Source organism: Trachurus japonicus, chromosome 2, assembly GCF_045865225.1.
Source record: "Trachurus japonicus isolate A0001 chromosome 2, Traja_1.0".
Taxonomy (NCBI): Eukaryota; Metazoa; Chordata; class Actinopteri; order Carangiformes; family Carangidae; genus Trachurus; species Trachurus japonicus.
In genome coordinates this window covers 9,127,893-9,149,422 of record NC_140908.1, presented here as the reverse complement: position 1 = coordinate 9,149,422, position 21,530 = coordinate 9,127,893, and the positions used below count along the sequence as shown (strand labels likewise).

The 21,530-nt window shown below is 40.4% G+C and overlaps 3 protein-coding genes and 1 pseudogene across 4 annotated transcripts; all 4 read right to left on the bottom strand.

Annotated features, from left to right (window-relative positions):
- Positions 1-301: 301 nt before the first annotated feature.
- On the bottom strand, positions 302-9,041 carry LOC146990793 (uncharacterized; annotated as a pseudogene). The gene is made up of 4 exons (XR_015037710.1): positions 8,942-9,041; positions 1,946-2,284; positions 1,554-1,856; positions 302-1,427 (listed from the first exon to the last, which is right to left on the bottom strand). The product of XR_015037710.1 is annotated as an uncharacterized LOC146990793 (transcript).
- LOC146990791 (nectin 1a-like) lies at positions 6,392-18,195 on the bottom strand. The gene is made up of 6 exons (XM_085799306.1): positions 18,083-18,195; positions 17,306-17,644; positions 16,911-17,216; positions 16,685-16,787; positions 16,518-16,580; positions 6,392-6,568 (listed from the first exon to the last, which is right to left on the bottom strand). Exons 1-6 carry the CDS (start codon positions 18,135-18,137, stop codon positions 6,427-6,429), a joined length of 1,008 nt encoding a protein of 335 aa, XP_085655432.1. The 5' UTR covers positions 18,138-18,195; the 3' UTR covers positions 6,392-6,426.
- LOC146990792 (OX-2 membrane glycoprotein-like) lies at positions 10,351-12,530 on the bottom strand. Its single transcript, XM_085803728.1, has 5 exons — positions 12,458-12,530; positions 11,658-11,984; positions 11,266-11,568; positions 11,132-11,189; positions 10,351-10,477 (listed from the first exon to the last, which is right to left on the bottom strand). The coding sequence occupies exons 1-5, from the start codon at positions 12,513-12,515 to the stop codon at positions 10,351-10,353; spliced, it is 873 nt and encodes a 290-aa protein (XP_085659854.1). The 5' UTR covers positions 12,516-12,530.
- Positions 18,196-19,219: 1,024 nt separating the features above from the next.
- On the bottom strand, positions 19,220-20,254 carry LOC146990790 (OX-2 membrane glycoprotein-like). Its single transcript, XM_085799339.1, has 3 exons — positions 20,193-20,254; positions 19,743-20,081; positions 19,220-19,653 (listed from the first exon to the last, which is right to left on the bottom strand). Exons 1-3 carry the CDS (start codon positions 20,245-20,247, stop codon positions 19,304-19,306), a joined length of 744 nt encoding a protein of 247 aa, XP_085655465.1. The 5' UTR covers positions 20,248-20,254; the 3' UTR covers positions 19,220-19,303.
- Between the last annotated feature and the right edge of the window lie 1,276 nt (positions 20,255-21,530).

Below are 21,530 nucleotides of genomic sequence, written 5' to 3'. Positions count from 1 at the left end.
TGTAAATGTCTGTTTGCAGGTTCACCGACACCGAGGAGAATATGACTAAAACCTCATGTTGACAGGTGACAGTGACTTCATGTTGCTGATCAACTCTGTGTAAACTGTTGAGTTCCTTCACTGACGCCATAACAGCTCCTCAGTAAATCTGAATATACAGCGACCTCCAGCGGCCAAATTCCACAACTTCAGCTGAAAGAAAAATAAATGTACAATGATGATGATCTGCATGGTTCAGACTCAATGGAAATCACCACTGACATGACAGCCCATAGTGATAATATTTATTTACATAATGTTACAACAGAGACAGCAGGAAATCAACTGAGAAAACTGGGACATATATATGTGGTCATTTAAGGTGTTTTATAAAAGACTAATAGGACAAAGGAAAAACAGAAGGCAGAAAGAAAGTTAACAAGACATTTAAAAATTGTTTGGAACATACAAACATAAAGACATGAAAATAGACCCTATACAATCTTTGTTTTTGTCTGGAGTCATGAGATTACTATTGAATAGAAGTGACCCCCTCCCTCTCTCTCCTCCCTTGATTTTGTTTCCCTTCAATTGAGAGAAATTAAACTCGGCCTTAAAGTTTTATTTACAAGATTAAACTAAGTGACCCGTTCTCTGTCTATCGATCGCGAAGCACCTGTACAAGTGAAGCGCTGTCCATGGTACTGTGACATTTGACCTCTGATCTGGCTACAAGCACTGATGCGCATATCATGGTCACACAACGATGGGACTTCACATTTTCATACGCCATACATACTTGTTAATTCACAGTACAAACTCATACTCATCATCACTACGCCATCCCCAAAAGAGGGACAGTGATGTTGTGCACACGAGCCTAATGAGTGAGATCAGGACAAGGATGAATGGATGGAAAATCAACTGTTATTGTGATCTTATCAACTGAAGAATTACATTTGTTTATTTGGGTGTTTTAGCTCATTCCTCCAGAGTGGAAAAAGACGCAAATGAGATCATGAATCAATGAGGAAAAAAACAACATGATTTGATGAATAGTCGACTAAAGTCAAAATCTGATGAATCAGATTCTGTTATGAAAATCCTTAGTTGAGGACACCACTATGAACAGAGGCTTCACTTCTTTGATGCTGTTTGACTTGGCTGAATAACGACTGTTAGCTAGAAGACACTTTTTGGTGTCAGATGAGATGGACTCGGGTGGACACTGCTTGGACTGTTCTTCTTTGATGACGTCTGTTGTCTCGTCTCATCCTCATTCTTGATTAGAGGTGTTTTGATCCTTCGGATTAAAAACAAAACGAGACTTGTAATAATTATGTTACATTGTTAAACTGCTAAATCACTGCATGACTCATGTGGATGGAAGGTGGTGATGATGACAGCAACGACACAAACACAGCTCAACACGACAGTCAAACTAAAATCTGAGAAAAATACAAACATGTAACTCTGAACATTCATAAAGCAGCTGCAGATTCAATGTGAATCATTGATCAATAAGGATAATTATTATGTGATGATCAATCTGTGTCTCTGAACTTGTCTCTCACCATCAGCAGACGTCTGTTTGACCTCAGGAATCATCATCATCACCTCTTTGTGACCAGAGAGGACTCGTGCTGCACATCCAACCTGTGCACCGTTGTCAGGGAAACCTGACAGCACAGCTGTAGTGGTGACAGTGACTGTACTGTTGTTGTTGACAGTGACAGTGTTGTGGTGTGAGAGGTGGAGGTGTGGCTGTGAGACATTCAGTGTGACTGTTGGAGCAGGTCGTCCTGTGGCCGAGCAGGACACAACTGACTCTTCAGAGGAGTTTGATTCTCTGACATGTAGAATGGGTTCATGCAGCTCTGCAGAGAAAAGACATTGAACAAACATCACATGACTTGAGCTGCTACAGACATGAGCTTCTGTCTGATCCTGTTGCTCAGCTTCTTACCATAGAGTTGGAGGCAGGTTTTACCAGTGAGAGCTCCGTCAGGGAAGGAGTTAAACAAGCAGAGATAGCAGCCTCCATCCTGCTCCCTGACGTCCATGATGACTATGGAGGAGCTCTGAAGTCCAGCATCCTTTACCTCAACTTTACCTTTAAAGTCAGGAGTCACTCTGGAACCGAAGTATTTACTGTACGTGGCGACGTTCCTCTCTCCCTCAGGTAAAACTTTCTGCCATGTGACCTGATGAACTTCTTTAGGTTGTAGGAGCTGACAGCTGAGAAGAGCGTCTCCTCCCACTGCAGCCACCACAGTCTGCTGTGTCTGTATCACAGCTGTTAGACCTGCAATGAGGGAATTAAGTTCAATTCATTTTATATACATACAACAACATGCATCTGAAATACTATTGTTAATCATCTTATGTATGCTGATGATTTGGCGATCATTTCTCCTTCTAGTGCTGGGTTTCAGGAGCTGCTCAACACATGTTCGGACTATGGGGCAAAATTTCATGTGAATTATAGCTGCTACACAGCAATGGTTGGGGCCGGACAATTTTAGGCAATTTGAAAGTGAAAGTTCCAAAGCTGTTATAACAATAAACATTTCACATAAATAGCCAAATAATAGCCTACTGACCCCCCCCCCCCCCCTTTGTTTTAGTGTGGCAATACACTTCCATAAGAATGAACTCTTGTCTCACCTTTTCGAAAAAGAACCAGCACAAGGAAAATTCGTAGACCTGCATTGCTGCCCGACATGTTGTATGATGGTGGACTTCAGACAGAATTATATTAATCATTATCAGAGCTGCGTGCGCACCACTTCCCTATCTGCAAATGAGTTTCAGTGTAAAAACAACAGTCAACCTGTAAGACAACTATGCACAAAGACTGGTCTACAACAAACACGCCACAACTTGAGGAAAATAGGGTATTCACTAACTTATCAATTATTCAATTGATTCGTTGCATGCATGATGCCTACAACTCCCATCATCCACTGCGCATAGTGGAGCGATTCCCTCCCACCATTCAGTGAGAAAAGTACTTCGACCTCACAAGTCACTTTTATTATCGTCAACTACTAAGTGTAACAGTTGTAGCCTATAATTAATAGGAAGTTAAAGAACATCACACATAAAGGTTTGGGATTAATAAACAACTGAGTTCCTTATGTAAAGATGAATATAGTCACAGACATATCTGTTTTTGTTTTGTAGGTTGTATATTGAGTCATGTTGTGTAGGGGAGAGTGGGGTAAAGTGAGACACTTTTTACATTTGCTCCCCTCTAAGCAAGCTAAAATTATTTATCAGTAAAATTTACACATTTCCCATTAATTCAGGATGTTGCCTAGCAATGGAAATTATCAGAATGTATTTAGGACGAAGGGCAGTGAAAATATGATTGTTTTAAAAAAAGTGGTCTTGTGTCTCACTTTACCCCAGCTCAGGGGTAAACTGAGACAAACTAGAAAAATCAATGGGGTAAACTGATCCACTTACTTTTTCCACTCTGAAACTACCATAACAACACATGTTGTAACAGTTAGAGTCCTGACAGCTAGCTTGACAACCACACATCCCAGAACTAATGTCGGACTAGTAGCAGAATCATGGGGATTGGTCAATTAAGCACTTTTGTTTTCTCAACACAAAGTGACTCAAGACCAAAATCAAATACAACACAAAATGTTTTAATTAACATTCAAATGACAGATAGAACCAGTTAGATAGTCTGGGGGTCAGATTGTAGGACCCGACAATGTGACCATTTTGATCAAAAGTCCTCTTGTGTGTGGGGGGAGCCGACAAAGTGGAATGTGACAAAAATTTAGTTAATAACCAATAAATAAGCGAGCTGACTGAGAGCACATAGCATTGCAGTGTGGCTACAGATCATGTTTGATCACGCAAGATTTCTGGCTTGGGGGACGAGATTCTAGTGTAAATCTTTGTGTGTGGTGTGCTCACAGTGTCTCACTCATGGATTTATTATAATACATCCATGGTCTCACTTTACCCCGCAGCATTTGTCTCACTTTACCCCAACACCCCCATTTTAGAAAAAACGACCTCTCTTAGAAATTCAGGCTAATTTTCAGCCAGCATCATCACATGGTTTTATATTTTGGTAGTTCATCATCATGTATCATATAAGTTTTTCTACCTGAATCAATTTGCTTTAGCACAACAGTTGATTAAGTTGACACCAAGAAAGTTTACTTTTACATGCAAAAATTATATTTTTGTGAAAGAAACATGCTTTCCACAGCATCATGAGGTCCTCTCCTTCATGACCATGGGGAAATGGAAGGGGCTTGAAAACATAATGGTCACATGACCAAAAATGTGTTCCGTTTTCTAGATACAGGGGGTGTCTCACATTACCCGGTGTCTCACATTACCCCACTCTCCCCTACAAAATACTCAGACTCCACAGGAAATGAAGTAGAGAAAACTGTGACACTCTTGGCGTCAGAACGGACGCCATATTGTGCACCTAGGCTAGCCTATAACATGGCAAAGTCATCTGTATAGTGCTGTTGGATGTTAATGAATACTGGTAGAATGAAAACATCTTACTCATCAGAATCTGTTGTTTTTTGTGGCGTCTTGTTCTCCTCAGCAGGGCCTTGATGGACTGAAGGATTAAACAAAGTCAGAGCCGAGCAAACACTGTGAAGCTTCTCAGCATCAGTAAATCTGTAACTGTGACTCAGACACACGTGTTACACTGGTTTAAAGACCAACCTGTTCTTATGAATGTGTTTAAGCAGGACAGTGAAGAAAACAGCAACAGCAACACAATCCAAGTGACACCTTTGAGAAAAAGAGGAAGAATTGTTGATATCCATTCATTCACCAACTGTGAAGCAACAACTGACCTGAGACCATCTGAACATGAACTTACTGAAGCCTCTGTGATCAGATGCTGATTCCTGATCAAAACCTGGAGGAGAAACAAACATCAGAGTCATAAAGTGATCATCAGTCTGTGTCTCTGAACATGTCTCTCACCATCAGCAGACGTCTGTTTGACCTCAGGAATCATCATCATCACCTCTTTGTGAACGGAGAGGACTCGTGCTGCACATCCAACCTGTGCCCCGTTGTCAGGGAAACCTGACAGCACAGCTGTAGTGGTGACAGTGACTGTACCGTTGTTGTTGTTGACAATGACAGTGTTGTAGTGTGAGAGGTGGAGGTGTGGCTGTGAGACATTCAGTGTGACTGTTGGAGCAGGTCGTCCTGTGGCCGAGCAGGAGAATCATCATCAACACCTCTTTGTCTAAATGAACAGCTGATGCCTTCCTAAAACATTTTACATGAAGTGGTTCAAATCTTCTCTACACACAGATGTGCAAAGACAGTTGAACACATCTGGATGGAGGAGCTGTAAATGTCTGTTTGCAGGTTCACCGACACCGAGGAGAATATGACTAAAACCTCATGTTGACAGATGACAGTGACTTCATGTTATTGATCAACTCTGTGTAAACTGTTGAGTTCCTTCACTGACGCCATAACAGCTCCTCAGTAAATCTGAATATACAGCGACCTCCAGTGGCCAAATTGCACAACTTCAGCTGAAAGAAAAATAAATGTACAATGATGATGATCTGCATGGTTCAGACTCAATGGAAATCACCACTGACATGACAGCCCATAGTGATAATATTTATTTACATAATGTTACAACAGAGACAGCAAGAAATCAACTGAGAAAACTGTGCCTATGTGGTCATTTTTATAAAAGACATTAGGACAAAGGAAAAACAGAAGGCAGAAAGAAAGTTAACAAGACATTCACAAAAAGTATGGAAAAATACAAACATAAAGACATGAAAATAGACCCTATATACAATCTTTGTTTTTGTCTGGAGTCATGAGATTACTAGGAGTGACCCTCTCCCTCTCTCTCCCCACTTGATTTTGTTTCCCTTCAATTGGGAGAAATTAAACTCGGCCTTAAAGTTTTATTTACAAGATTAAACTAAGTGACACATTCTCTGTCTATCGATCGCGAAGCACCTGTACAAGTGAAGCGCTGTCCATGGTACTGTGACATTTGACCTCTGATCTGGCTACAAGCACTGATGCGCATATGGTCACACAACAAGACTTCACGTTTTCATATGCCATACATACTTGTTAATTCACAGTATAAACTCATACGCATCCTCACTAGACTGTCCCCAAAAGTGGGACAGTGATGTTGTGCACACGAGCCTAATGAGTGAGAACAGGACAAGGATGGATGGAGAATCTCCTGTTATTGTGATCTTATCAACTGAAGAATTACATTTATTAATCTGGGTGTTTTAGCTCATTCCTCCAGAATGGAAAAAGACACAAATGAGATCATGAATCAATGAGGAAAAAAACAACATGATTCGATGAATACGGTAGTCGACTAAAGACAAAATCTGATGAATTGACCGAGGCTTCACTTCTTTGATGCAGTTTGACTCGCCCGAATTATGACTCTTCGTAGGAAAGTCTTTTTGCTTTTGGAGTTGATGGCCTCAGGTGGCAACTGTTTGGTCTGTTCTTCTTTGACGACACTGACATCCGTAGTCTTGCCTGCTCATCCTCATTCTTGATTAGAGGTGTTACGATCCTTCAGATTACAAACAAAACAAGACTTGTAATTATGTTACATTATGTGACACATATTTCTATGAAACTGCTAAATCACTGCATGATTCATGTGGATGAACCTGCTGACTGTTGTACAGAGGTACAGATTCAAGATGGTTCAAGACTCTGAACCTTCATAATCAGTCTGATTTAATCAAGTGCTGAAGAAACCGTAATATAATAAACATGAACAAGGGAAGAATATAGAAAATGTCTTACTCGTGAGCGTCTATCGTTTCTCTTTGTGGTGTCTTGAAATTCTCAGAGTCCGATCGTGACGGACTGAAGGATGTAAGAAAAGCCAGTGTTTATAGATGCTCTGTAGTGTCAGTAAATCATCACCATAACAACAAGACAGATACTGCAGTTGAAGATGACCTGTTTTTACTTTTGAGCAGCCTCATTACAATAATGATGATGATGAAGGTGGTGATGATGACAGCAACGACACAAACACAGGCCAACACGACAGTACCACAGAGTCAACAGGGAATGAATGAAATATACTGCACAGAGGCACACAACAATGCAGCGCTGATATTCTCACCCCCTGGAAGGCACGTCGCCTTTCTTTAACTCTGAGCATGGCTACTCATTGTAAACAAACTCGCCGGTATGCTGATCAAACTATCAAACGCCGTCCATGCGGCTAACCCGGAAGTTCTTACCAGACGTACTGGCCCATGGCATCAGAATGGACGCCATATTGTGCACCTAGCCTATAACATGGCAAAGTCATCTGTATAGTGCTGTTGGATGTTTATGAATACTGGTAGAATGAAAATGTCTTACTCATCAGAATCTGTTGTTGTTTTTTGTGGCTCTGACTTTGTTGGCTCTGACTTTTTAAACAAAGTCAGAGCCAAGCAAACACTGTGAAGCTTCTCAGCATCAGTAAATCTGTTAACTATGACTCAGACACAGGTGTTACACTGGTTTAAAGACCTACCTGTTCTTATGATTAAGCACAGTGAGGAAAACAGCAGCAGCAACACAACCAAACACCACCAACACAATCCAAGTGGCACCTTTGAGAAAAAGAGAAAGAATTGTTGATAGCCTATTTGTTCATTACACAATTATGAAGCAACAACTGACCTGAGACCATCTGAACATGAACTTACTGAAGCCTCTGTGATCAGATGCTGATTCCTCATCAAAACCTGGAGGAGAAACAAACATCAGAGTCATAAAGTGATCATCAGTCTGTGTCTCTGTGTCTGTGAACTTGTCTCTCACCATCAGCAGACGTCTGTTTGACCTCAGGAATCTTCATCATCACCTCTTTGTGAACAGAGAGGACTCGTGCTGCACATCCCACCTGTGTATCGTTGCCAGGGAAACCTGACAGCACAGCTGTAGTGCTGACAGTGACTGTACCGTTGTTGTTGTTGACAGTGACAGTGTTGTAGTGTGAGAGGTGGAGGTGTGGCTGTGAGACATTCAGTGTGACTGTTGGAGCAGGTCGTCCTGTGGCCGAGCAGGACACAACTGACTCTTCAGAGGAGTTTGATTCTCTGACATGTAGAATGGGTTCATGCAGCTCTGCAGAGAAAAGACATTGAACAAACATCACATGACTTGAGCTGCTACAGACATGAGCTTCTGTCTGATCCTGTTGCTCAGCTTCTTACCATAGAGTTGGAGGCAGGTTTTACCAGTGAGAGCTCCGTCAGGGAAGGAGTTAAACAAGCAGAGATAGCAGCCTCCATCCTGCTCCCTGACGTCCATGACCACTATGGAGGAGCTCTGAAGTCCAGCATCTATTATCTTCACTTTACCTTTAAAGTCAGGAGTCACTATGGAGCTGTGTTTACTGTATGTGGCGATGTTCTTCTTCCCCTCAGGAAAGATTTTCTGCCATGTGACCTGATGAACTTCTTTAGGTTGTAGCAGCTGACAGCTGAGACGAGCGTCTTCTCCCACTGCAGCCACCACAGTCTGCTGCGTCTGTATCACAACTGTTTGACCTGCAATGAAGAAATAAAAATACAACAGATGCAACACTGTGTGTTTGCAATTGATTGTCTTTCACATGCAGTACCTCACCATGTGATAGATGATGTATGTGCAGAACACAAAAACCCATGAAGTAAAAACAGCTGTAGTGCTACAGGGTTTAACATATGATTATATTTGTTATTATATCAAATTTACACATGCAAGATTAATAAAACAACATATTAACATTGTTTCTATATAATATAGTAATGACATTCAGATTTACATATGATATTTCAGTAGGCTATACATTGCATTTGCCCCTTGCACTGAGTCAAGGCATCAGGTTAAGCACGTGAAACATTTAAGTTTAACCATCAAAATAAAACATAACATTTAATGCATATCTCACATTTTGCAAGAAGGCCCAGCAGAAGAATCACATGAAGACCTGTACCGCTCGACATGTTTCTGGAGAAGAGGCGCTGGTCGTTGCTGTTCCCCACAGGTGAAGCTCAGTGTGAGTCGCAATGCGCGCGTAACCATTTGAAATAGCACATGTGAGCCTGAAACATCCAATCAACGGCGTTCAATGCAAGTGATCCGCTTACACGATTGGACAATGGGAAATATTTTAATCGTGTCACTTTCGTTTTTGCTTTCACTTTAACGTTTAAAGGGACAACGAGGAGTATTCGGTTATAAAAAAGTCTCACGTTAATGTGGATGAATCTCCGCTACCCACACTTGTTAATGGCTCCATTTTCGATAAATATATCGTTTTGTCTCTATCGTTATTTTGTTATTTTAATTAAGTAGTGCAGGCTACCAATACACTCATGACTTAAATAACATAACACATGTATGAAATAAATGAACAGCTGATGTCTTTGTAACACATTTTCAGTGATGTGGTTCAAATCTTCTCTACACACAGATGTGCAAAGACAGTTGAACACATCTGGATGGAGGGGCTGTAAATGTCTGTTTGCAGGTTCACCGAGGAGAGGTGACAGTGACTTCATGTTGTTGATCAACTCTGTGTAAACTGTCGAGTTCCTTCACTGACGCCATAACACCTCCTCAGAAAATCTAAATATGCAGCGACCTCCAGCGGCCAAATTATGCTGATGATCTGCATTGTTTACTTTAGACTCAATAAAAATCGAATAAAAATGTCTTACTCATCAGAATATTTCATTGTTTTTGTGATGTCTTGAGTATAGTGAATATAGTCATAATTGTTTTTGTTTTGTAGGTTTTATAAGAGTCATATATTGTGCACAAAATACTCAGACGCCACAGGAAATGAAGTAAAGAGACTGGACTGTGAGAACAGCGAGGTCATTTTGAAGTGTTTTATAAAAGACATAAAGACAAAGGAAAAGTACAAAAAGACACATAAATATATACACGGAGAAAGTTAAAATACAGTTCATACATTTTACAGGAAATACAAATATAAAAACATGATCATAGAGCCTATATACAATATTTGTTTTTATCTGGAGTGGTTTCACTTCTCAGATGCAGTTTGGTTATTAGTTGGAAAAATATTTCTGTTGTCAGAAGTGATGGTCTTTGGGGGATCCATTGTTTCATCTGGTCGTCCTTATGTTTGATTAAAGATGTTTTGTTCCTTCAGATAAAAAAACAAAACAAGATTTGTGATGTTACATTATGTTACACAGATTTCTATGAAACCGCTAAATCACTCTGCATGACATTTATGTGGATAAACTTGCTGACTGTGGTACAATCTGAATACAGGGTGAAGGTGGAGCTCACCCTGAGACAGACGACCAGTCAATCTTCTCATCCTCAGTCAAAAACGAGTCTTCTTGCTGTTGCAGATGGTAACTCTGGGTTGTTGGTTTCTTGATGTTGCTCAGGGGTTGTAGACAGTCTGAACTGATTTTTCTCCAGTGGGCCTAAAGGTGTTTGGGGCCTGAGAATAAAAACACACATTTCATTTGTCACATTATTTAGTCGCTCAGTGAATATTAAATAGATTACGCTAATTGGAAGAAATAAAATGTGGAAACATAAAATCAGGTGTTGATGCTGGGAAAATAATTTTGCAACTGTACAAGCAAAGAGTGACAATAACATGACAAAGTCTTCTGTAGTGTTGTTGAATGTTAATGAATGAAAATGTCTTACTCATCAGAATCTGTTGTTTTTTGTGGCGTCTTGTTCTCCTCAGCAGGGCCTTGTGATGGACTGAAGGATTAAAGAAAGTCAAAGCTGAGCAAACACTGTGAAGCTTCTCAGCATCAGGTGCCACAATGGTTTAAAGACCTACCTGTTCTTATGAATGTGTTTAAGCAGGACAGTGAAGAAAACAGCAATAGCAACACAACCGAACACCACCAACACAATCCAGGTGGCACCTTTGAGAAAAAGAGGAAGAATTGTTGATATTCATTCATTTAACAACTCTGAAGCAACAACTGACCTGATTCAATTCAATTCAATTAAAAAAACTTTATTCATCCCCAAGGGGCAATTAAAAAGCATGCTGAGCAGTTCAAGTAAGATCACAAATAGACAGCAAACACTCACACGGACACGCGCACACACACACACAAAAGTATGAGACCATCTGAACATGAACTTACTGAAGCCTCTGTGATCAGATGCTGATTCCTCATCAAAACCTGGAGGAGAAACAAACATCAGAGTCATAAAGTGATCATCAGTCTGTGTCTCTGTGTCTCTGAACTTGTCTCTCACCATCAGCAGACGTCTGTTTGACCTCAGGAATCATCATCATCACCTCTTTGTGAACAGAGAGGACTCGTGCTGCACATCCCACCTGTGCACCGTTGTCAGGGAAACCTGACAGCACAGCTGTAGTGTTGACAGTGACTGTACCGTTGTTGTTGACAGTGACAGTGTTGTAGTGTGAGAGGTGGAGGTGTGGCTGTGAGACATTCAGTGTGACTGTTGGAGCAGGTCGTCCTGTGGCCGAGCAGGACACAACTGACTCTTCAGAGGAGTTTGATTCTCTGACATGTAGAATGGGTTCATGCAGCTCTGCAGAGAAAAGACATTGAACAAACATCACATGACTTGAGCTGCTACAGACATGAGCTTCTGTCTGATCCTGTTGCTCAGCTTCTTACCATAGAGTTGGAGGCAGGTTTTACCAGTGAGAGCTCCGTCAGGGAAGGAGTTAAACAAGCAGAGATAGCAGCCTCCATCCTGCTCCGTGGTGTCCATGATGACTATGGAGCAGCTCTGCAGTCCAGCTATTATCTCAACTTTATCTATAAAGTCAGGAGTCACTTCGGAGCCAAAGTGTTCGTTGTAGCTGGCGACGTTCTTCTTCCCCTCAGGTAAAATTTTTTGCCATGTGACCTGATGAATATGTTGTAGGAGCTTACAGCTGAGACGAGCGTCTTCTCCTACTGCAGCCACCACAGTCTGCTGTGTCTGTATCACTGTTAGACCTGCAATGAGGGAATGAAAATCCAGTTCACAGTATATCCTCTATCAGATCATTATTGCATGTGCAAAAGTTGCAAATATTAATTAAAAAAAACATCAGGAACAACAGGAAATTAAGTTCAATTCATTTCATATACATACAACAACATGCATTGGAAATACTATTGTTAATCATCTTATGTATGCTGATGATTTGGCTAGCACTTCTCCTTCTAGTGCTGGGTTTCAAGAGCTGCTCAACACATTCGGACTATGGGGCAAAATTTCATGTGAATTATAGCTGCTACACAGCAATGGTTGGGGCCGGATTATTTTAAGGCAAAATTAGGCAATTTGAAAGTGAAAGTTCCAAAGCTGTTATAACAATAAACATTTCACATAAATAGCCACATAATAGCCTACTGACCCCCCCCCCCCCCCTTTGTTTTAGTGTGGCAGCAATACACTTCCATAAGAATTAACTCTTCTGTCTCACCTTTTCGAAGAAGAACCAGCACAAGGAAAATTCGTAGACCTGCATTGCTGCCCGACATGTTGTATGATGGTGGACTTCAGACAGAATTATATTAATCATTATCAGAGCTGCGTGCGCACCACCTCCCTATCTGCGAATGAGTTTCAGTGTAAAAACAACAGAGTCAACCTGTAAGACAACTATGCACAAAGACTGGTCTACAACAAACACGCCACAACTTGAGGAAAATAGGGTAATCACTAACTTGTCAATTATACAATTGATTCGTTGCATGCATGATGCCTACAACTCCCATCATCCACTGCGCATAGTGGAGCGATTCCCGCCCACCATTCAGTGAGAAGAGTACTTTGACCTCACAAGTCACTTTTATTATCGTCAACTACTAAGTGTAACAGTTGTAGCCTATAATTAATAGGAAGTTAAAGAACATTACACATAAAGGTTTGGGATGAATAAACAACTGAGTTCCTTATGTAAAGATGAATATTGTCACAGACATAACTGTTTTTGTTTTGTAGGTTGTATATTGAGTCATAGCTATGTTGTGTACAAAATACTCAGACTCCACAGGAAATGAAGTAGAGAAAACTGTGACACACTCTTGGCGTCAGAACGGAGTTCATATTGTGCACCTAGCCTATAACATGGCAAAGTCATCTGTATAGTGCTGTTGGATGTTAATGGATACTGGTAGAATGAAAATGTCTTACTCATCAGAACCTGTTGTTGTTTTTTGTGGCATCTTGTTCTCCTCAGCAGGGTCTTGATGGACTGAAGGATTAAACAAAGTCAGAGCTGAGCAAACACTGTGGAGCTTCTCAGCATCAGTAAATCTGTAACTGTGACTCAGACACAGGTGTTACACTGGTTTAAAGACCTGTACCTGTTCTTATGATTGTGTTTAAGCAGGACAGTGAAGAAAACAGCAGCAGCAACACAACCGAACACTACCAACACAATCCAGGTGGCACCTTTGAGAAAAAGAGGAAGAATTGTTGATATTTATTCCTTCAACAACTCTGAAGCAACAACTGACCTGAGACCATCTGAACATGAACTTACTGGAGCCTCTGTGATCAGGTTGTCCTGTGGCCGAGCAGGACACAACTGACTCTTCAGAGGAGTTTGATTCTCTGACATGTAGAATGGGTTCATGCAGCTCTGCAGAGAAAAGACATTGAACAAACATCACATGACTTGAGCTGCTACAGACATGAGCTTCTGTCTGATCCTGTTGCTCAGCTTCTTACCATAGAGTTGGAGGCAGGTTTTACCAGTGAGAGCTCCGTCAGGGAAGGAGTTAAACAAGCAGAGATAGCAGCCTCCATCCTGCTCCGTGACGTCCATGACGACTATGGAGCAGTTCTGCAGTCCAGCATCTATTATCTTCACTTTATCTTTAAAGTCAGGAGTCACTCTAGAACCTAAATGTTCACTGTAGGTGGCGACGTTCTTCTGTCCCTCAGGAAAGATTTTCTGCCATGTGACCTGATGAACTTCTTTAGGTTGGAAGGTTCTTTAGGAGCTGACAGCTGAGACGAGCGTCTTCTCCCACTGCAGCCACCACAGTCTGCTGTGTCTGTATTACTGCTGTTAGACCTGCAATGGGGAAATAAAAAGACAGACTTGCATTTAAAACTCTGTGTGTTTGCAATTGATTGTCTTTCACATGCAGTACCTCATCATGTGATAGATTTTCCCGCTTTCCCTTTCGGCCATGTGTATTGTATTATTTGAACTAAGATGAAGTGTGATGATGATGATTTAATTGACATGCCCGAAATAAACAAATAAATAAAATAAAATAAAAAACATAGATGAAGACGTATGTGCAGAGCACAAAAACCCGTGAATTAAAAACAACTATGAAAAATTGTTATATGGTTTAACATATGATCATATTTGTTATTATATCAAATTTACACATGCAAGATTACTAAAACAACATGTAGGCTATATCAACACTGTTTATATATAATATAATATAATATATGAAATGACATTCAGATTTACATTTGATATTTCAGTATCTATACATACAGTATATTGCATTTGGCACTATCACTATGGGTCAAGGCATCAGGTTAAGCACGTGAAACATTTAACTAAAACATTAAATTGAACGCATATCTCACCTTTTGCAAGAAGGACCAGCAGGAGAATCACACCTGCACCGCTACACATGTTCCTGGAGAAGAGGCGCTGGTACAGTAGTTATTGTTCTACACGAGTGAAGCTCAGTATGAGTTGTTGAAATATCTCGTAAATGAGGAAGAAACATCCAATCAACGGCGCTTAATGCAGTCATCCGCTCACACTATTGGACACTGGGGATTTGAATCTCATCACTTTCACTTTCGTTGACTGTAGCCTACTAAAGACTTATAGTAGCCTATATAGAGTAATTATATTTTATTGTACCAACGTTTAATTGCAGGCTACCAATACACTCATAACATAGGTAGATGTATAAAATAAATGAACAGCATGTCTTTCTTAAAACATTTTCAGTGATGAGGTTCAAATCTTCTCCACACAGACAGTTGAACACATCTGGATTGAGGGGCTGTAAATGTCTGTTTGCAGGTTTACCAAGGAGAAAGTTACTATAAAACCTCATGTTGATAGATGACAGTTGACAGTGACTTCTTGTTTTTGATCAACTCTGTGTAAACTGTTGAGTTAAATCTGAATATGCAGCGACCTCCAGCGGCCAAATTGTGCAATTTCAGCTGAAAATAAATCAATGTATATGGTGATGGTGATCTGCATGGTTCAGACTCAATGGAAATCACCACTGACATGACAGCCCATAGTGGTAATATTTATTTACATAATGTTACAACAGAGACAGCAGGAAATCAACTGAGAAAACGGTGACATATACAGTATATATATATGTGGTCATTTAAGGTGTTTTATAAAAGACATTAGGACAAAGGAAAAACCGAAGGCAGAAAAAAAGTTAACAAGACATTTAAAAATAGTTTGGAACAGACAAACATAAAGACATGAAAATAGACCCCATACAATCTTTGTTTTTTGTCTGGAGTCATGAGATTACTATTGAATAGGAGTGACCCTCTCCCTCTCTCTCCTCACTTGATATTGTTTCCCTTCAATTGAGAGAAATTCAATTTGTCTTTAAAATTGTATTTACAAGATTAAACTAAGTGACACGTTCTCTGTCTATCGATAGCGAAGCACCTGTGCAAGTGAAGCGCTGTCCATGGTACTGTGACACTCGACCTCTGATCTGGCTACAAGCACTGATGCTCATATCATGGTCACACAACGATGGGACTTCACATTTTCATTCTACACACTTGTTAATTCACAGTACAAACTCATACTCATCATCACTAGACTCTCTCCAAAAGAGGGACAGTAATGTTGTGCACACGAGCCTAATGAGTGAGATCAGGACAAGAATGGATGGAGAATCTCCTGTTATTGTGATTATCAACTGAAGAATTTTACATTTGTTTATTTGGGTGTTTTAGCTCATTCTTCCGGAGTGGAAAAAGATGCAAATGTGATCATGAATCAATGAGGAAATAAAACAACATGATTCAATGAATAGTCGACCAAAGGCAAAATCTGACGAATCAAATTCTGTTATGAAAATCCTTAGTTGAGGACACCACTATGAACAGAGGCTTCACTTCTTTGATGCTGTTTGACTTGGCTGAATCCAACTGTTAGCTAGAAGAGTCTTTTTGGTGGCATAAGCGATGGACTTGAGTGGCCACTGCTTGGACTTCTTTCCTTTGACGACACTGACGTCCGGAGTCTCGTCTCATCGTCATTCTTGATTAAAGGTGTTTTGATCCTTAGGATTAAAAACAAAACGAAACTTGTAATAATTATGTTACATTGTTAAACTGCTAAATCACTGCATGATTCATGTGGATGAACCTGCTGACTGTTGTACAGAGGTACAGATTCAAGATGGTTCAACACTCTGAACCTTCATGATCAGTCTGATTTAATCAAGTGCTGAAGAAACCGTAATATAATAAACATGAACAAGTGAAGAATAAAGAAAATGTCTTACCCGTGAACATCTATCTTTTCTTTTTGTGGCGTCTTGAAATTCTCAGAGTCCGATCGTGACGGACTGAAGGACGTAAGAAAAGCCAGTGTTTATAGATGCTCTATAGTTTCAATAAATCATCACCATAACAACAAGACAGATACTGAGTCTGCAGTTGAAGAGATTACCTGTTTTTACTTTTGAGCCGCCTGATGACGACGATGACAATGAAGGCGGTGATGATGACAGCAACAACACAAACGCAGCTCAACGCGACAGTCAAACTGACATCTGAGAAAAATACAAACATGTAACTCTGAACATTCATAAAGCAGCTGCAGATTAAATGTGAATCATTGATCAATAAGGATAATTATGTGATTATCAATCTGTGTCTCTGAACTTGTCTCTCACCATCAGCAGACGTCTGTTTGACCTCAGGAATCTTCATCAACACCTCTTTGTGACCAGAGAGGACTCGTGCTGCACATCCCACCTGTGCACCGTTGTCAGGGAAACCTGACAGCACAGCTGTAGTGCTGACAGTGACTGTACCGTTGTTGTTGCTGACAGTGACAGTGTTGTAGTGTGAGAGGTGGAGGTGTGGCTGTGAGACATTCAGTGTGACTGTTGGAGCAGGTCGTCCTGTGGCCGAGCAGGACACAACTGACTCTTCAGAGGACTTTGATTCTCTGACATGTAGAATGGGTTCATGCAGCTCTGCAGAGAAAAGACATTGAACAAACATCACATGACTTGAGCTGCTACAGACATGAGCTTCTGTCTGATCCTGTTGCTCAGCTTCTTACCATAGAGTTGGAGGCAGGTTTTACCAGTGAGAGCTCCGTCAGGGAAGGAGTTAAACAAGCAGAGATAGCAGCCTCCATCCTGCTCCGTAACATCCCTGATGACTATGGAGCAGTTCTGCAGACCAGCATCTATTATCTTCACTTTACCTTTAAAGTCAGGAGTCACCCTAGAACCAAAGTATTTACTGTACGTGGCGACGTTCCTCTCTCCCTCAGGTAAAACTTTCTGCCACGTGACCTGATGAACTTCTTTAGGTTGTAGGAGCTGACAGGTGAAACAAGCGTCTTCTCCCACTGCAGCCACCACAGTCTGCTGCGTCTGTATCAAAGCTGTTTGACCTACAACGAAGAAATGAAAAGACAACATGCTTGAACTCTGTGTGTCTGTGTATTTGCAAGTGATTGTCTTGATATATTTTCACATGCAGTACCTAACCATGTGGGCAGATGAAGACATATGTGTATCAAATAAACCCATCAATTAAAAACAGCTATGATAAGTTGTTATAGGGCTTAACATGTGCTCATATTTGTTATGTTAATCTACACATGCAAGACGATAAAAGAACTTGCATATCTGTAATACGATATAATACAATAACACAATATAGCTAATATAATAAGAGACATTAAATCATTCAGATTTACATATGTCATTTCAGTGATACATATATTGCATTTGCCACTAGCACTACGAGTAAAGGCATTAGGGTAAGCACATGCAACATTTAAATTTATCCTTCAAAATAGAACAGGATTAAACGCATCTTAACTCACCTTTTGCAAGAAGGCCCAGCAGGAGAATCACATGTAGACCTGCACCGCTCCACATGTTGCTGGATAAAAGGCGCTGGTAACGTTACTTGCTGTTCTCCACAGGTGAAGCTCAGTTTGAATGGTTCAAAATTTGAAATGTGTTTGCACGTGACAATGAAACATCCACTTATTGGTCAACGGCAACGCAGTGATCCACTTCAACCACTGGACAGATTCAAATCATATCACTTTCACTTTCGTTGACTGTACTAACGTCACGGAGACCCCCCCCCCCCCCCCCCTCAAAAAAAGGGAAAAAAAGAAAGAAAGAAAATAAGTTGTAATAACTGGTTAGAGCCTTATGTTGATAGATGGGACACTGATATGACTCCATGTCGCCTAAATGCTGAACTCGTGAACTGTTGAACTGTGGTTGAACTCCTTCACGAGCGCCTCAAGTTCCTCAGTAAATATGAACATGCAGCGACCTCCAGTGGCCATGATATGAAACTTCACCCCAACAACACTGACAATAAACCTTATTAGGAACATCTGAATCTAAAATCCATTGAAAGTCATTCCATGAACAAGTCAAGTCAAGTCAAGTCCTCCCAGGTGGAAAAAAAGTGAAGAACGTGCCTATTATAAATATTAATTTGAAAAAAAAGACTGTACTGTACATTCAGTCAATTAAGCTCTGTTTTATGATGTTGGTTGTTTTCCTGGTCCACTGAAGATATTTTGGTCCTTAAAATAAAACAGAATGTTACATTTTAACTCACACCGTGTGAATATTCAGTTGATATGAAATAAACATCTTATTCTGATCAGGTAATAAACATAATGAACAGTTTAGACAAGTCTTACATGTAGTTGGAGGCCTGTCTCTCTCTCATCTCCAGGGGCCTGTGTGAGAGACTGAGGGATTCAATGCCAATCGAAGATGTACAAACATTTATTAACTGTCATGGATTCAGACACTGGGTTAAAGACCAACCTGTTCTTCATGATTATGTTGAGCAGGACAGCAAAGACAACAGCAGCAGCAACACAACCAAAGATCATGAACACAATCCAAGTAGCAGCTTTAAGAAAAAGGGGAAGAATTGTTGATTTTCATTCATTCAGCAACAACTGACCTGAGACCATCTGAACATGAACTTACTGAAGCCTCTGTGATCAGATGCTGATTCCTCATCAAAACCTGGAGGAGAAACAAACATCAGAGTCATAAAGTGATCATCAGTCTGTGTCTCTGTGTCTCTGAACTTGTCTCTCACCATCAGCAGACGTCTGTTTGACCTTAGGAATCTTCATCAACACCTCTTTGTGACCAGAGAGGACTCCTGCTGCACATCCCACCTGTCCCCCGTTGTCAGGGAAACCTGACAGCACAGCTGTAGTGCTGACAGTGACTGTACCGTTGTTGTTGTTGTTGTTGACAATGACAGTGTTGTAGTGTGAGAGGTGGAGGTGTGGCTGTGAGACATTCAGTGTGACTGTTGGAGCAGGTCGTCCTGTGGCCGAGCAGGACACAACTGACTCTTCAGAGGAGTTTGATTCTCTGACATGTAGAATGGGTTCATGCAGCTCTGCAGAGAAAAGACATTGAACAAACATCACATGACTTGAGCTGCTACAGACATGAGCTTCTGTCTGATCCTGTTGCTCAGCTTCTTACCATAGAGTTGGAGGCAGGTTTTACCAGTGAGAGCTCCGTCAGGGAAGGAGTTAAACAAGCAGAGATAGCAGCCTCCATCCTGCTCCCTGACGTCCATGACCACTATGGAGCAGTTCTGAAGTCCAGCATCCTTTACCTCAACTTTATGTTGAAAGTCAGGATTCACATTGGAGCCAAGGCGTTTGCTGTAGGTGGCAACGTTCTTCTTCCCCTCAGGTAAAATCTTCTGCCATGTGACCTGATGAACTTCTTTAGGTTGTAGCAGCTGACAGCTGAGACAAACGTCTTCTCCCACTGCAGCCACCACAGTCTGCTGTGTCTGTATCACTGCAGTTAGACCTGCAATGGGGGAATAAAAAGACAACAGATGTGAATTTCAGAACATATTATAACCTTATTTTTTTTCTCTTTATCTCAGTTTTGGCCTCTCTGGGGAACCGTATATCTTACCTTTTAGAAATGGTCCTGACAAATAAAAGAGACACACAGCTATTGTGTGTGCCATGTGGGAGACAAGAGGCCACTTAAAAAGGAAGTAGCTCAACTCATGCACCACAGTGTCTCTCAAAGGAGCAGTCCAATCAGGAGAGCGTGGGTGTTTAAATTTAAAACAGTGAAAAAATGATCTCAGCACATAATTATCCATCCACATAAACAATCTCAATACATCATTTATGACCAGAAAACATGTGTTTGTGTCAGAGAAACTGTTGATTTAAAGCACAACACAAATCCAACAGTTGATGATGATTTGAGCCCTACTGTATCGCAACATGGGACCGTCTATTTCCTGTACTCACTTCCTTTTGAATCAGCCTTTGTAAAATAAAAAAACACAGAGGGCAGAGTTGAGCATCTGGTTGAAGGGTTTATTTTTCATTCATTTGCAGTTGTAGACTATGGTTACTGTTCTTATTACAATCTATTTACCAACCATATTACAGTGCCTTTATTACCATTTATTCATCACACTAGTGCTCTCTTTAAACCTCTTATGTCTTGTTTTGTATTAGTGCTGTAACTGTGCTCCTGTGAAGAATTGCTGGCCCTCAAAAACAATTTCTTCAATTTTTTTTTTCAATTATTTTAGTAAAAGCTTCATATGTTTTTGGTTGTTATGAACAGTTGCAGGCAAAGAAACAACAGCCGGTGTCTCCATTATGTTCAGCTTCATAGGATTAGTGTCTAATCATATGCAAAGCATGTCCATTAACTCATTTTAATTTTTGTCAATGCAAAAACGGTACAAAAATGAAGGTAAAAAATGATTAGAACCAACAAATTCTTATCAATACTCCAGTTGGAATCATAATTGATATCTGTCTCTTGGCTACATTGAATGTAGAGTGGGTACTGCCACTATTAATACTACTACAACTACTACTACTACTACTAATAATAATAATAATAATAATAGTAATAATAATAACAATATGTTGTGATTTAAAGGTACAATGTGTAAGAAATCTAAAGCAACTGGCCGTAAAATCCTCCTAATATGTCACAGAGACTCAGGAATAATGTTCATATAACATGATGAACTCACCAACAACAATAGTACAGCCAGAGTATTCGCATTAAAAATCTTTTTTTGCAGACTGCAAATCATGTTTATGTTTTGAATTTACGTGTTTACATGTTGCACCACCTAGCCCTCTCTCCCAGTCACGGCTGCCGCTACGACTGGGAGAAAAAAACAGATTGCTGTGTTTTGAATTTGACTGCAGTAACTGTTTTTGGCCACATTCTTACATATAATAATAATAATAATAATAGTAATAATAATAA

What these genes read in the sequence shown, in the direction of transcription:
- LOC146990792 (XM_085803728.1), bottom strand. Translation starts at nt 12,515, where the DNA reads ATGTCGGGCAGCAATGCAGGTCTACGAATTTTCCTTGTGCTGGTTCTT. An exon ending in GCTGGTTCTTCTTCGAAAAG is followed by an intron (nt 11,985 to 12,457) that starts GTGAGACAGAAG and finishes CCCTCATTGCAG; the next exon opens with GTCTAACAGTGATACAGACA. An exon ending in CAAACAGACGTCTGCTGATG is followed by an intron (nt 11,190 to 11,265) that starts GTGAGAGACAAG and finishes TTTCTCCTCCAG; the next exon opens with GTTTTGATGAGGAATCAGCA.
- LOC146990791 (XM_085799306.1), bottom strand. Translation starts at nt 18,137, where the DNA reads ATGTGGAGCGGTGCAGGTCTACATGTGATTCTCCTGCTGGGCCTTCTT. An exon ending in AACCTGCCTCCAACTCTATG is followed by an intron (nt 17,217 to 17,305) that starts GTAAGAAGCTGA and finishes TTTTCTCTGCAG; the next exon opens with AGCTGCATGAACCCATTCTA. An exon ending in CAAACAGACGTCTGCTGATG is followed by an intron (nt 16,788 to 16,910) that starts GTGAGAGACAAG and finishes TATTTTTCTCAG; the next exon opens with ATGTCAGTTTGACTGTCGCG.
- LOC146990790 (XM_085799339.1), bottom strand. Translation starts at nt 20,247, where the DNA reads ATGGCACACACAATAGCTGTGTGTCTCTTTTATTTGTCAGGACCATTT. An exon ending in GTCAGGACCATTTCTAAAAG is followed by an intron (nt 20,082 to 20,192) that starts GTAAGATATACG and finishes CCCCCATTGCAG; the next exon opens with GTCTAACTGCAGTGATACAG. An exon ending in AACCTGCCTCCAACTCTATG is followed by an intron (nt 19,654 to 19,742) that starts GTAAGAAGCTGA and finishes TTTTCTCTGCAG; the next exon opens with AGCTGCATGAACCCATTCTA.